Source organism: Alnus glutinosa, chromosome 5 (genome assembly GCF_958979055.1).
Source record: "Alnus glutinosa chromosome 5, dhAlnGlut1.1, whole genome shotgun sequence".
In the NCBI taxonomy this organism is placed as follows: Eukaryota; Viridiplantae; Streptophyta; class Magnoliopsida; order Fagales; family Betulaceae; genus Alnus; species Alnus glutinosa.
This window is the reverse complement of record NC_084890.1, coordinates 22458230-22474158: the sequence shown is the minus strand read 5'-3', so window position 1 is coordinate 22474158 and position 15929 is coordinate 22458230. Positions and strand designations below refer to the sequence as shown.

General features: G+C 34.3%; 1 protein-coding gene across 2 annotated transcripts; it reads right to left on the bottom strand.

Moving 5' to 3' along the window:
• Window positions 1-6482: 6482 nt before the first annotated feature.
• LOC133868073 (disease resistance protein RUN1-like) lies at window positions 6483-15548 on the bottom strand. Of its 2 annotated transcripts, XM_062304880.1 has the most exons (9): window positions 15151-15548; window positions 14935-15048; window positions 13849-13944; window positions 13198-13561; window positions 11161-11665; window positions 9205-10297; window positions 8322-8594; window positions 7316-8206; window positions 6483-7201 (listed from the first exon to the last, which is right to left on the bottom strand). In XM_062304880.1, the coding sequence occupies exons 1-9, from the start codon at window positions 15283-15285 to the stop codon at window positions 6698-6700; spliced, it is 3975 nt and encodes a 1324-aa protein (XP_062160864.1). In that variant the 5' UTR covers window positions 15286-15548; the 3' UTR covers window positions 6483-6697. The 2 variants fall into 2 exon arrangements, with proteins under 2 accessions (XP_062160864.1, XP_062160865.1); XM_062304881.1 differs by lacking the exon at window positions 8322-8594.
• Between the last annotated feature and the right edge of the window lie 381 nt (window positions 15549-15929).

The window sequence follows — 15929 nt, the reverse complement described above, 5'->3', positions numbered from 1 at the left end:
TAATTCTGCTTCCTGCACTGAGAGCATCCTCAATGGACTCTCTACTTCAAAAATTTCACCAAATTTTGGTGAAAGTTGTCAAAACACCCCTTGCATCAAACTCTTTAAAGCTTATCTAAAATGGTGAATGGCAAAAACCCTCTCTACATTTAACCCCCAAGATCCTTTCTCTATTTATTTTTTAATTATTTTATTTTTGTTTCCCATCAAATCTTTGCAAGGGGAATCGATCCCCTTCAATTTTCGATGTTTAAATAGTTAAAGTAGTTGCTCCAAAACCAATAAAAAATAACATTTAGTTAAAATAGATAAATATTTAGAGAGTTTGATGTAGAAAATTTTTTAAAAGTGATAATTAAAAAAAAAAGAAATATATATATTCTTTCACTAAAATTTAGTGAAATTTTAAACGGTCCACACTGGCCACCAAACGGTAGGCAAATAAATAGAGTAAACACTCTGAGTACAGCAATAAACTCAACTTTGTAGCTGCTTGAAAATTATTGCACCTCTCTCTCTCTCTCTCTCTCTCTCTCTCTCTCTCTCTATATATATATATATATATATATATATTGTTGAAAATTCTGACAAATTGGGTGAAAAGGCAGAGTGAATTGATTAGATTTTTCCCATGTTTAATGAACACAATTAACAAAAAATGGCCTACGAAGACCTAGGTTGCAGATCGATAAGCATCCCTGCATCATTCCTCAATGCTTTTTTATAGAAAAGCTTTTTTTTTTTTTTTTTTTTTTTCTTGTACTCAAACTTTTGTCTCTTTCACCTCTTTCATGTGAAACCAATAAGCACAATAAGATTCCCATACATCATTACAATGCGGTTTAACAAACAATAGTGAAAAAATGAACTTATCTCATAGATCCGGTGAAGGCGAACACCGACGTAGTGTTATTGAACACATATACGTTACAGTAAAATGTGATCACCAAGCATTAGGGTAAATCAGTGCAGAATTGTCATACATGAGTTTTGGATCTGCTATGTGCGCTTGGGGATCGTTCGAAGTCCCCACATCATCTTGAGTAGTCCTAGTTCTTCTAGCATCTTCTGAGCGCATGTTTATCACCATGATATATATATATATTTTCGCGAGAAACAAATAATTGATTCCAACAGACAACGCTAAACTGTTAGAACGGTTTTCGGTACTGTGTGAACGACACACTCTTCGATGTTCTTCACGCTCCCACGATCACTGTAAAACAACTAAAATTAAGAGACCCTGTCGGGGGTCTCACTCCGATGCTTAAATCAGTTTCTGAGAGAAAAGTATGCTCAATGCGCAATAATTCAATCTCCGGTTTATACCTGGTATAAGGGCCTATTTATAGGCTTAGAGGTGAAGTCAAACTTGTATTAGATCTTCTACTCTAATTTAACCTTGGAGTGCTTAGAGTTTAATTTGGAGCAAGAATCCTATCCCAATTCAATTGGGAATTAGGACTGTGACTCCTACCTCCCAATTCAACTTGGAGTAGGCACTTAATCCAGATTTCATGGGATGAGACCCATTACCGAAATTTTAGGGGTTGAGACCCAGTTGTATCATTCTATGGATCAAGGAGTGAACATTATTGACATCTTTGTTAGCATATATTTAGCCTTGATTATAGTTGTAGATATTCTGTAATTATAGGTTGGTGATAGTTACCTTATTTGATTTCCGAGAATCGTGTAATTGCTGATATTCAGTATTGTAATTAACAGATTTATTTTCTATATAATACGAGAACCCTCACAATGAGAGGCATTCGATCCAATTGACATGGTATTAGAGCCATCATCTATATTAGGGTTGTTCTAAATTTTTTCGGTTCTTTTCTGTGAGTGAGTGGCAGAGTGTTGCTCTAGGTTTTCAGTGGGTGTTTCGGTGATTACCTGGGTAGTAGACAGTTTCTGGGGTGTCGTGACTATCGGCAGATTTTTCTTGATCTCCGGTCGTTCTGGGGTGATTTCCTGAGGGTTCTAATACTGCTCTTCGGCAGTTTCCGGTGGGTTCTTTGTTGTGAGATTCTGTGTGGTGCAGAATCCTTGGTGGGTGTCGGCGTGGAAATCTTGTGGGCTTTCTGTGGTGATCGGTGTTGCTGTTCGGCTGGGTCAGTGTTGCTGTTGGTGTTGGCGTGGAATTCTGGTGGGCTTTCTGTGGTGATTAGTGTTGCTGTTCGGCTGGGTCGTGGTCTCGTGGGTATCTGCGTGCAGCGTGGTGCCATTCCTCTGGTGCGGTGAGCGTGGACGGTGATTTCTGTGCTTCGTGTGGTGGGCTGGTATCACACTTTCGGTGGAATATTCTGTGGGGTTAGGTGCTGTTTGGTGGCTGTTTTGTTGGCGTTCAGTTGCTGTGTGGTGCAATTCTGTGCAATCTGTGCCATACTCGGGTTCTGGAGGAGTTTTTTTTTTTGGTAAAATCAGTCCAAAATTGGATGTAGAATTATTTTACCAGCCTCTTTCATTGGTGGTCTAAGTGATATATAGAAGAGATATATGGGAGCTATGGCATTAGTTCAGCGTTTTGGAAAACCGAATCATTTCCCAATTGTGTGAATTACTCTGATAGGTGGAGTACTTACTTTGATTGATCCACAAATGCTAATGTGTTCAATGATCCGTCTTTATGGCAATCTAAGATTTGCTACTTCAAATCTTTATGCATTTAATTGTTTGTTTATGTTTCAGAGAACATGTAAGATTTAGAGCTTGCCAGTTTTTGTTGGATCTTAATTGTTCTTAACTTGAGCTTCTTGTAATAATAAGTTTTGTCACCGAACTGCCAAAGGAGGAGTTTGTTGGATTTTTAATTATTGACAAATTCGGTGTCAAAACTTAATTGGTTTATTCAAGAAATGAAAGAGCCAAGTAAAAAAGAATATTGCAGAGTATTCCTCAAGAAAAGAAAAGAGCCAAGAAAGAAAGAATATTGCAGAATATATTAATTAAGAAAGTAAAGATCTATGATGTGAAAAATATTTTGCATAATTAATTGTTCCTAATTGGTTCTTATTCTGCTGACAAAAAGATTCATTATCTATGCACTGCTTAATCAGGGACACCGTATTTTAGAAGATATTTAGATATTATTGCAGAATTAATTCTCCAACATGAAAAAGACTAGACAAGGCAAGATCTGCAATATACTACTCAAGAAATGAAGGTTTCTTGTACATGGAAGATTCTAAAGACTTCATAGCTCAGAAAAGGTGATTTTCCATAGTGACCGTTCGGACAGCAGAGGAAGCGTTCGGACACTCACCAGTGTTCAAAGCAGTGTCCGAACACCTCAGCAGACACCAACTACAAGGAGCACATGTACACACGAATGTCTGGACAACCCAACAGACACCTAGACTCAAGAGCTCTTGTTCAATAAGGAGTCCGAACAACAAACTGAAGGTTGCAAATAGTGAAGACAACATGCAATCATATGGATGCTAGGGCTATGTCGTCTGAACGGTCTACTTAAGACTTTTGAAGAAAATTGTGTTATTTGAAGTCGGTTGTTACTTTACGCCTGGACGCCCACTTACCCAGTCCGGACGCCGCCTAGTGAAATCCGTATCAGTGTTGATTTAGGGTTTCTGAAGTCTATTTAAAGGGGCTTTTAGGCTATTGTTTTGTAAGGAGTATCATATAAACTCCAGTGTGCTAAGAGAATGTGTTTAGGCAGAGATTGTGAGATTAGCTAACTTTCTTAGAGTTTTTCTTTGTGTGTGATTTGATCAACTTGAAGTCTAATTTAGGGAGGAGCCCTAAGCTAAAGGAGTCCATTGAATACCCCTTTAGACATGAGGTCCGGTTGTGAAGCGTTCACGTATAGGTACGTGTCAGAGTTAGAGGTACGACTACTGCATCGGATTATGTGAGTACTACTGCCTTGAAACTAGCTTTGTCTTTTGAATTATAGATTTCCTGATTAAGCAGTGCATAGATAAGGAATCTTTTTGTCAGCAGAATAATTAAGAACCAATTAGGAACAATTAATTATGCAGAATATTTTTCACATCACAAATCATTCCTTTCTTGATTAATATATTCTGCAATATTTTGACCATTCAGCTCTTTCATTTTCTTGAAGAATATTCTGCAATATTCTTTCTTTCTTGGCTCTTTCCTTTTCTTAAAGAATACTCTGCAATATTTTTCTTTACTTGGCTCTTTCCTTTCTTGAATAAGTCAATTAAGTTTTGACACTGAATTTGCCAATAATTAAAAACTCAACACTAACAATCACATGCAACCCATGTTGGCTGGAAATTAAAGAAGAGTTAGAACCACAAGAAGAAGCACAAAATAGACCTAATTTCATTGCACGAGTCTTTAGAGCAAAATTAGAAGAATTGAAGATTGAGTTATTCAAGAAACAAATATTTGGTGCAGTTGCCGCATATGTATATGTAATTGAACATAAAAAATAAAAAAAATAAAAAAAGAAGAAAAAAAGGATAGAAATTCCCTACAAACTAGTTTTTTTTTTTAAATAATAATAATTTGAAAGTAAGGGTAAGTTTAGAATTTTATAAAAGTTTCAGAGGCATAAATGTTATTTCACTCGTTTTGCTGTTTGATTTAACACCAAACCCTGACGGATGAGGGACATTGCATCAAATTCGAAGTTCGAGGGGTGAAATTGAGAGTTTCTTTTAACGTTGGGGGGTCATTTTGAAACGAGTGAAAGTTCATAAGGTTTTTACGAAGTTTCCCCATGAAAAATCAATGTTGACTGAATTTTTCTCCAAGAATACAGTAGATGAAAATGCACAAAGATTATTGTATGGAATATCCTGAGCTATATGTTTGGAATCAACGGGACAAAATATGTACGGCCAAGTCTCCAAGAAAAGAAAGAAAAAGTGTGATTTGTAGGATTGTTGCAGCAAGTCCAATTGAAGGTGAAAGATATTATTTGCGATTTCTCTTAAAGATATCATATAAGGGGACCATCATCATTGGAAGACTTAAAAAAGGTTTGTGGAATTGTGTCATCTACATTTCGTGAAGCTGCTTCGTTATAAGGACTATTACAAACAGACAATAGTTTAGAGAAATGTTTGGAAGAAGCATCTTCATCTTCATATATATTAACTCCCAAAAATGATTTTGTTGATGAAATAAATAATTTGCTCACAAATTGATTTCCAGGAGAAATTACCCGATATTGTAGTTTTGATAAAACTATAGATAAATTTGAAAAAGGCCTTATGGAAGATTTCTTAAATAGCTTAACACCAAATGGACTTCCTTGATCCTCATGAATTATTCCTCAAAACCCAGTTGTCCTATCATTTTACTTAGAAACATTGATTCTTCTGAAGGATTGTGTAATGGGAACAAGATTAGTTTGCAATGACTTTAAACTGAATGTCATTTATGCAGAAATTGTGGTTGGTCATTATCGCGGCAAAAGAGTATTTATATATACCAAGAATACCATTTTTACCAACCCAAAATGAAAACAATCATTTTCCTTTCAAAAGAACACAATTCCCTGTTTGATTAAGCTTTGCCATGACCATAAATAAACCCCAAGGACAAACTTTAGATTATGTAGGCATATTATATATTTATCTCGACCCGTATTATCTCATGGACAACTCTATGTATACGTAGCTCTATTTAGACCATATTTTTATTCCACAATTATTTCACAATACTGATGTGACAGTCTTAATCATTTCTTAATTTTTTTTTAACAATATATAACAGATTCAAGGGTTGGTTGGAACTGTCACATTAGCATTATGAGATAGTTGTAAAATAAAAATGTATTTTTTAGCATTATTCTAAGTACACATATTTTGAGATATCTCACCACGACGATCAAAAAATTCGAACACACTCCAGATCTCCATATGTAATCTTAGAGTCCTTCATGTCTCAACCGTACAACATGAGTAATGCTAAAAGAAAGACTCGTGTCCTCCTTAAACCCTCTTAAAATTGATGAAACTTTTACGTAAACAAAACGAACAGCAAAAGTTGCCATCAACACCGATTACAAGATCCTTCTGTCTCACATGCAAACGTTTTGCCGTTACACAATTTGAAATCGCCCAACAAATGCTCAGGAAAGAGGAAGAAGAAATCACCAACACATTGCTTATATGAGTCATCTGTTGAATCCCTGAAAAAAGAAAAAAAAGAAAAAAAAAAGAAGAAGATTGAAATATATATATATTTTGTAATATTGCGATCAACCAGAGGACGTACTACTTCTTTCCAACATTGTCATTGAGCACGATGCATGCCTTCAGCTCGGCGAACTCATCCCCACCTCTCCGAACGCAGACATGGCTAATTTCCTATCCTTCAATGTCTATGATATTGATCTTTCGAAGGTTATGAATGATTTCAATTTGAATTTTGTTTTGTTTCAAACGACGAGCATCTATCATCGTTGTGGAAGACCTCGATCGGTTTCTAACGGAGAAATCAACAACCGTGAGTTTGTTCGTCGATGTTCATATCTATTTTCCTTTCTGTGAGTTTTTTGCATTCAAAACGTTGGCCAATAACTACCTGAGCTCAAGGATCACAAACTTTTCTCAAGTGACAATGCATATTGACTACAATGTAATATCCTTATTTCTACTACTGCAACGTACGTAGCCACTAAAACTAAAAGACAACAACTAAACAACTAAAAGATACGTCCTCCAAACTTCTTCTTCAACGTAACATATTCTTACATTACTTTTGGCTCGTCAACTACTACATGAACTCCACACTTCTTCACTTCAGCATTTAGGCAAATTCCGCAGGACACCTCAATTTCTTCTCCACTTTCCATCACCAATTCATTAAATATGAGTCCACTTTCCAGCTCATATTTATTTCTTATGAGTGGCGTCAGATATAGAAAGAAATGATCTTCTTCTTTTATTCTTGGAAAAATAGAGGAGTCCTCATCATTAAAAGGGGCTTTACGAGTTGGCCAAAGCAATTTCTTGTTGCCTCTAGTTTTATTTCGGATTTTCACGCCAAGAGAGTAACGAAAAATCCTGAAATCAAAGGTTCCATAAAAAGAACAAACAACACAAAGAAGTAACCGAAGGAATTGCCCCTTTGAAATTGAAGGTACACGGAAGGATATCGAAGACCCAATTCCCTTGTGGCTGAACCAATTTGGAACCTCACTACCAGGGAGGCAAATGAAACGAGACTCATCATCGCCCATGGTTAACGGACACTGTTAAAAAAAAAAATGTTCAGAACATAAAATGAGAGAGAGAGAGAGAGAGAGAGAGAGAGAGAGAGAGAGAGAGAGAGAGAGAGAGAGAGAGAGAGAGAGAGAGAGAGGAACCTGGAGATGACTTTTAAAATTATATGCTTGATTGTGAATAGAAGAAATTTCCCAATTCTCTAAGCCTTGAATCTCTGTCAATTTGTGGCAATTACGAAGGTAAAAATATAGTCCTCTCTTGTGGTTTGACGAAACTGAGAGTCGTTCCATTGATGTACAATCCCTTGCATCCAACACACCTACACTTGAGAAGAGTCCTGAAATTGATTGAAGAGCCGTACACTCATGTAACTGGAAATTGTACAATTTTGGAAGGCGACCGATGCAATCAGGTAGGTTACGAAAATTGTTTCTTGATAAATCTAAAAACTGGAGTGAAGACAAACTCTCAAAATCAACAGGAAACACATCTTCAGACAAATTGCGCCCCGAGAGATTTAGTGTTGTCAAAGAACGTAATCCAGAAACGGAAGGTGGTAGAAAACATACTGGGTTCAAGCTTTTTGGTGACATCAATGATGAGAAAAGTGACAACCAAGATTTTGAGGATTGTTCTTTATGTCCAGATAATGATGCAATCTCAAGATTCTTCAAAAGACCAAAGGAGGATGGTAATTGCTTAATAGCAATTCCATCTGCAAGCAGCTCTGTTAAAGCAATCATACTCCCTACTTGATCCGGTAACTTGTCAACTTGTAAGCAGTCAGACAAATCAAGAGTTTTGAGAGATCTTAAGTTAGAAATGCTGCTTGGAAGATTCATAAGACTCTTGCATCCTTTTAAATTCAGCAAAACAAGGTTTTTCAAACATCCAATGGACTCATGAATCTCAACAAAACTTGTGCAACCTTCAAGTATTAGTGTCTCCAACTGTGGCATTTCAAAGAAGTTTGGTGATTTGGTGAGACATTTGGAATGGCTAAGATTAAGGACCTTCAACTTGTTGAGTATCTGTGAAAAGAAAAATAGAGAATAAATAAAGAAATGAAAAGTTCTTGTTAATTACACATTTAACATTAATAGAGAGAAAGAGAGAGAGCAAAAAGTTTTGTAAGATTTGTCATACTTTGTTATTCTTCCAAACTTGTTTGAGATTACTATACTGCATGTCAAGAATAACAAGGTTTTCTAGATGGAAATTTTGTGGTAGAAATTTCAAATGGCACTTGTGCCACCAAAGCCATCTTAGCTTTTTAGAGAGATGCTCATAAGATCCTTTGAGATGAACATCATCGATTTGGAGTAATCTCAAACTCTTCATATTGGTAAATGCTTTAGTTTTGATCAAGCATACATCTTCAAATACTTTTAAGATCAGACCCTCAACTGTATCAGTTCCCTAGCAAAATAGACAATTGGATTAGCAATCCACATGCTCATTGTCAATCTTTGTAAAGTGATTAGAAGAATGTAATTGTATTATCTGAATGAATGCTTAATACAAGAATGAAGAGAAATTATATATATATATATATATATATAGACAGAGAACTCAAGCTAAACTAAATCCTAACTGTAGACTAAGCTGTTATAACTAGATAACTAAGATAATAGAGTAACTAAACTAAATAACAACTCAGCTATACAGAGAACAGTGGAAAAAAAAATAAAGAGCTTTATATCCTTGATAGAACAACTTTGACCTTAGAATAGGCGTATATACTCTCATCGTAATTTTCTACTTTTTTTTTTTTTAAAAAAAAAAAATCTAAATTGATTCAGACATTATTAGAATTATTTGAAACATGCTTGAATACCTTTTAAATATTGTTAAGTATAAGTTCTTGACTTAAGTTAGAGAATATTTGAATTTAAAATCATTCAATTATAACTATGATGCATGATTCGCAGAAAGGCAAAATGCTCATATAGATATACCTACATAAGACATATGTTATGTGCCTGTTTATGTAAATTTCTTTATATATATAAATGCATATGCCTCTTACCGTATGTTCGCGTAATACATTTAATGCATCCTCGTGAAACCACAATCTACTACGTTTTCCTGGCAAATCCGGTGACTTTCCATGAATAATCTCCCTTCCCATATCTTGAATAAGACTATGCATCCTCAAAATCTTTTTGTCATCAATTGTCACAAGTGCCTTCTGAATGAGAATAGGGATGCCAATCTTTGGAAAGAAATTACAACCATCAAGTATTTTCATAACATATTTTTCATCCATGCCGACAAAGAAACATGCAATATCAAGAAATATGTCCTTTGTATACTCGTCCAGTGAATCAAAACTTATTCGAAGTACATTTTGAATCTTGTCATGAGGAGTTCTTCGTAATTTTTTCAATTCACTTTCCCATTCAGCAACGCTTCTATCTTTAAGAAAAGAACCCAAAAGCACAAGAACTAATGGAATACCTCCAGCATAACCGATTGCTTTAATCGAAAGCTTCGAGTAATCTTCTTTTGGATTGATCATTTTGAAAGCATGCCAATTGAATAGTCGAAGAGACTCCCAATCATTCAATTCTCTGACCTTATATTTTTTATCTGCTCTCAATGGACTTAATACGTGTTCATCTCTAGTGGTTATAATGATTCTACTACCCGGACCAAGCCATTCCTTTTCAACTAACGAGTGTAGTTTTTCAAAATCATCTACACCATCAACAACAAGAAGAACTTTTTTTCCATGAATTCTTTCCTTAATTATACTAATTCCTCTATCAACATTATCAATCTTCAAATTCATTTTCAAGATATTATTAAGAAGTTGTTCTTGTAAATGAACTAAACCATCAGACTTTTCTATGCTTTCTTTAAAGTTTGAAAGAAAACTACTTCCTTCAAATGCAGCACATATTTCATTATAGACAGCTTTTGCTAGGGTTGTTTTGCCAATCCCACCCATTCCGTAAATGCCCACAACGCGAACGTCACTTGTTCCAAGATTTAATAAGTCTGTAATATCATTAACACGAGACATTATTCCAATTGGGTGTTTGGCAATATCCAAGCGAGCTGGGTTCACTTTACACAAAATTTCTTCAAGAATCTGTTTGATGAATTTTGATTCATACCTGAGAACAACAAGATGAGCCTAATAATCTATAATAATAATAATAATATTAAAAGAAATTATGACTCTTCAATACCATAAGGATATTATCATCTCAATCATTTAAAACTAATACGTCATGACAACAATTACATTTAATCAAATTTAGTGATAATTATCATTTAAATATATTTCCATGTAATTTCTTCTCATGTTGACATGCCATAAAGCAATTTTTTTTTTTTTTTTTTTTTTTTTATCTATTTATTTATTTTATTTTAAGCAAAAAAGCCATTAACGGCTTCTCGCAAAGTATGGTTACAATATCATTCCTCTAATCAAGTGAACGATATTTTATCTAAAAAGCAATCCTAGACTTGATAATTCAACAAAAAAAGTTTTTCTCTAAATAGCATGAACTTGATATCTAGAGTCGGTTTTAAATCATCACTTATCTGAAAATGATAAGTTGTTATATAGGAAATGATTAATTTATATTCGAACACTTTCCCTCACGTGTGAACTCAAATTCTCTCTTAATTAGTGACCCAACTCATGGAATATTTAATTGAAAAGGGAAGTAAATGACAGAGACAAAGCTCGAATTCGTAACCTTTGAATTTGATATCATATTAAATCACAACTTATCATAAAAGCTTAAACTGTTAAGAAATAGTTAATTTAATTATTTAATTTATGTTCTAACAGTGGGCACGAAACATATAACCTTCAACTTATTCAACTCAAAAACTAATTTTGTCCAATCCATTCAGCTTAATGTTACTTTTTATAAATTTTTGCCTAAAATTTAGAAGCAAATATAAAGACCAATAAAATAAAAGAAAAAAGAAATGCATGAAAAAGTAAGAGTCCATAGCATAATACCCATTTGCAAGACTCTCGAGATTCCAGCCAGAATAATTTGCAGCTTTAGTAAGAGCTTCCCTCCACCTTTGCACCATCTCCATATCGGTTTGAAACTGCTCTTCATGCATAGCAAAGGCTTCCGCAAAAATTCCGGTTTGTTTTCGAACATCTGAGGGTTCCACTTGATAAAATATGGGAAGAAGAGTGTGGCCTATGGTATTCTTACATTGCACGATCTCCACAAGCTCATTAAGACACCACTTGGAAGAAGCATAGCCTTTGGAGAAAACTACAATGCAAATCTTTGATCCTCGAATCGCGTTGAGAAGTTCAATTGAGATGTTCTCACCTCTTGGAAGTTCCTCGTCATCTCGAAATGTACGAATTCCGAGTTGCACTAAAGCGGAGTAAAGGTGATCAGTGAAGTTCTTACGAGTGTCTTCACCTCTAAAACTCAAGAAAACGTCGTAATTGCAAAGAGGTTTGGAAAATGAGGTACTTCTTGTGGATGGGTTTGATTGGACTGCAAAAAGATACAGATCATGTGAGAAACAGTAGGGGTAGAGCCTGTATAATGCATGGGTGCAATTATATATATATATATATATATATATATATATATATATATATATATATATTTTTTTTTTTTTCTAAATTGAAAAATGAGAAAGATTTTCTAAACATAGTACTAAATGCAAATTATTTTTATAGATAATTCATTTTGTTTCTTTTTCAACTATATATATATATAATTTTTTTAAAATAGCTTTCACTTCCACTGTGGCCGAGAACCAAACCAGTGGAAATGAAAGATTTCTTTCAGTCTCTCAAATGGGTCTCTCTCTCTCTCTCTCTCTCTCTCTCTCTCTCTCTCTCTCTCTCTCTCTCTCTCTCTCTCTCTCTCTCTCTCTCTCAGTGAATATGAGGATGAAGAAGACTCCAACTATATTTGGATTTCACTAGAGTTCTCTGTTAAATTTTGTGAGGGCATCTAGATCACACCAGTATACCAAATAAATTACTCAATCAAACTGCCATTATACCTGCTCATGCAAAAAAAATAAAAAAAATAGAACCAAAACTAAACGTATTATAAAATATTTGACCACTCAGTCTTGTCGAGCACAAGTAATTTATGATTTAACTGTTTAAGTTAAGGCTGCTTATTGGTCATATCTGCAACTACATCTGCATAATGCGATTACTAACCGTATTAATGCGGTTATTGCGATTATTATCCTATTCGCATATAAGGTAATAAGCCTTTTGAGCATATTTTAGTCTTTTGGGCTTTCTTTGGGTCTCTATTAGAGCATGTTTTAAACGTTTTTGAAAATAATTTGAGCTTATTTTTAGTGTTTTTGCATGATTATACAATAAGCCACGCCTCAGTCGGCAACATACCCATGTTTATTGGGGTTATACTTTCAGGCTCAATGTACCATTTGAAGTAATTAAAGTAGTTAACAGAAAAAAGGAAATGATTGAGAAATAAACAAAGAGAAAAAGAGAAAAATTTATCAATCATAGAAGAAACCCAATTCTTAACACGACGAATGATTTACTGATCATAATAAGTCTTTCCAAAGAGCTTAAAGCCCTCTAATGTTCATTCACGTTGGTGTAGTGCATAGTGCATGCTTGTAGCATTACGTGTGACCAGCACACGAAGCAAATAAATTCGATTAAATAAGAGTGGGTCCCAAACAGTTATTATACACAAACTAATAATCCAAAACAATTTCTATCTTATTTTGATATTAAACACCAAAACGATGTCTTTTTGGTATTTTATTAAATACATATAAGGTATGTATTATATATACCATAAATTTGCTATCCGCATCCGCATATGCAAATAATAATTTTTACTAATCGCATTTGCATATGTAGATAGTAAATAGTAGTGATTAATATTCTCCTGCATGTATAGCTAGCCCTACTTTAAGTCACATTTTTTGAGCTAATTCAGCCATAACACAGAAATATCTACATATGCATATGCATACACCTAACCATTTTTATTTGATCTATGGAGTGCGGGGAAAACAATACCTTCTTTGTTTGGGTCTTTGACAACTGGAATCTTGGGAGCCTGGTTTTGGTCTTGGTCTCGCACTGGTGATTTGTCCATCATAAATTGAGGTGGATCGTCAGAGTTGCTTGTAAGGTCAAGAACAATTCCTTTGGAAGGGTTAGGGTCGTTAGGGTTTATACTTCTAATGTTTGGTGGATGAGAAGACGTTTTTATCATATAAGAACCATGGTAAGGTTGGTAAGGAAGCGGAAGGGATGCTTGGGTGAAAGTGGATGTTTCAACTGAAACAGCGGTGGAAGCCATGGCAGTTGGAAGTGGATGGTTATGTGTACCATGATACCGTGTTATGAGTACAGACATGTCATCACAGCATCTCTGCACCTACTTGCAAAAGATTAAAAGAACATGTATCAAAATTTAATACAAGGAACAAATGAAAACCCAAGAGAAGCAAAGTGAAATACTATAACAATAGAGAAATGATACACTTACATCTTCTATACATCCATTGTACATCTTCATATAATCAAGTTTCAAATTCACCATTGAATTTGTGAGACCCAATGTGAATCCCATAAATTCAAAGGTGAATTTAAAAATTAGATGTACAAGAAATGTATAGGAGATGTAAAAATATCATTTCTCATAACAATAACATGTATGTGTACCTCTTTCCTAACTGGGCATCCTCGAGCCATGTTGCACCGATAATGGTATCGTCCAAAAGGATTTCGTGCACCAGCCTTATGCAACCCATCGTTCAACTGTATATAGCAAAACATTTGATTAAATTAGAATCATGTGATTGTTGAGCTCATAAATTTTTTTAGAGAAAACTGTACTTATAAATATTCCTGATCTTTTATCACTTTTGAAAAAATATATCTAATTAAACTTAAAAAAGTGTCAATTTAGGATATTCATCTTTCAATTTTTTTCAATTTCAAACCTGCGTTAGAATTTTCTGTTAAATATTATCAAAATTTTCAAAATACTCTTGTGTTTATTTTTTTTTTAAAAAAAAAATTATAAAATTGGGAGAACTTCACTTATAACCCCTGAACTTTCACCATTTTTTAAAGAATGTACCTAAACTTTAAAACGTCCCAATTTAGGGTATTCATTTTTAAAAAATTTCAATTCCAGTCTTCCGTTAGAATTTTTCGTTAAATCTTGTCAAAATTTCTCAGAATACCCCTCCTTTTTTTAGGAAAAAAAAAGAAAAAGAAAAAAAACTTGCTAGGATTTAACAGAAAATTCTAACGAAATACTGAGATTGAAACTTTATAAAGAAATGGATATCCTAAATTGAGATGTTTTAAAGTTTAAGTACATTTTTTTCAAAAGGAGTGAAAGTTCAGGGTTATAATGAAGTTCTCCCTATAAAATTTTTCAAAGATTTAAGCATCGGTATTTTTGAAAATTCCATTAAATTCTGACCAACGCATAAATTTTAGCAGTTTTTTTTTTCTTTTTTTTTTTAAAAAAGGTATTTTGAAAATTTTGAAAAAATTTAATAAAAAATTCTAACGGAACGTTGAAATAATAAAAAAAAAAATTAAAAGGCGAATATCTTAAATTGACACTTTTTAAAGAGTACATTTTTTTTCAAAATAATGAAAAATTAAGGATTATAAGCGAGGATCTAAAAAAAAAAAAATTATATATGACAATTACTTCATAAATTAAACACAATAGAAGCAAAGTAAAATACTATAACCATATTTAAATTCAGTTTTGGCATTTTATTGTACCTGTTTACTAACCGGGTTATTTGGAGTCGCTGCTTTGTAACTATAATAGTATTCGGCATAATAATCACTCGGATCAGACTCGTGCCAACAAAACCATTGGCACCCATCGTTCAACTACATATAGCAATTTTTTTGATTAAATCAGAATCATGTGATTGTTGATCGAGCTCATCAAAAATTTATACATACGAGAATTACGTCATAAATTAAACTCACCGAGGCTACTTCACATCTGGCTATGACCACCTCAACCCAAGCTTCCCTATTGGCTCGGCCGATACCATCGTATAAAACTGATTCTGGCTCCCGCTTCTGCTTCGAGCTTGGTATAAAACTGATGTTTTGGCCCATGGGTGGTACAAGGGTAGACAGAGAGGTATGGCGGGGGGTAGTTTGGAAAAGAAATCGTGGTTTGAGGGGTAATATTAAGGGAGAAGTGAGAAATGTACGTGAGGATGTCAACCAAACGGCTATCAGTTTAACGCTCAGTTTCTGGGTTTTGATGGCCGAGACGAGACTTGGATTCCGATTTCTGGGTAACGAAAATACAGAGATTTTTGTGTTGAGAGAGAGGGAGAGAGAAAGGATGGCGATGGAGATGAATTAATAAAGCAGAAAGCAAGGAGTGTTTTATAAACACATTGAGCATATATATATATATAATGCAGTAATATCGATTGACTTTGTCTTTCGGTGGTAATGATTGATTGCGTGGCAGCAAAAGTTGCCGTCTGTTACGTAGTTTGAGTGACAGCGAAACACGCTACAACTGCTCTCATGCACTTTCCGCGAGATTTCTATCTTTTAGTTGACAATCCCGCTTCTATCTTTTATTATTCCTCAACGGCGTGCAAGTGTATATATTTGTTAAATACACTGCACCACAGGTCCACATTCAGAGCATCTTTATAGTAATTAAATTACATTAAACAGCAAACCAATAATAGACCCATCAATATAATATAATATTGGACCTTAAGGCTGCGACGCAGAAA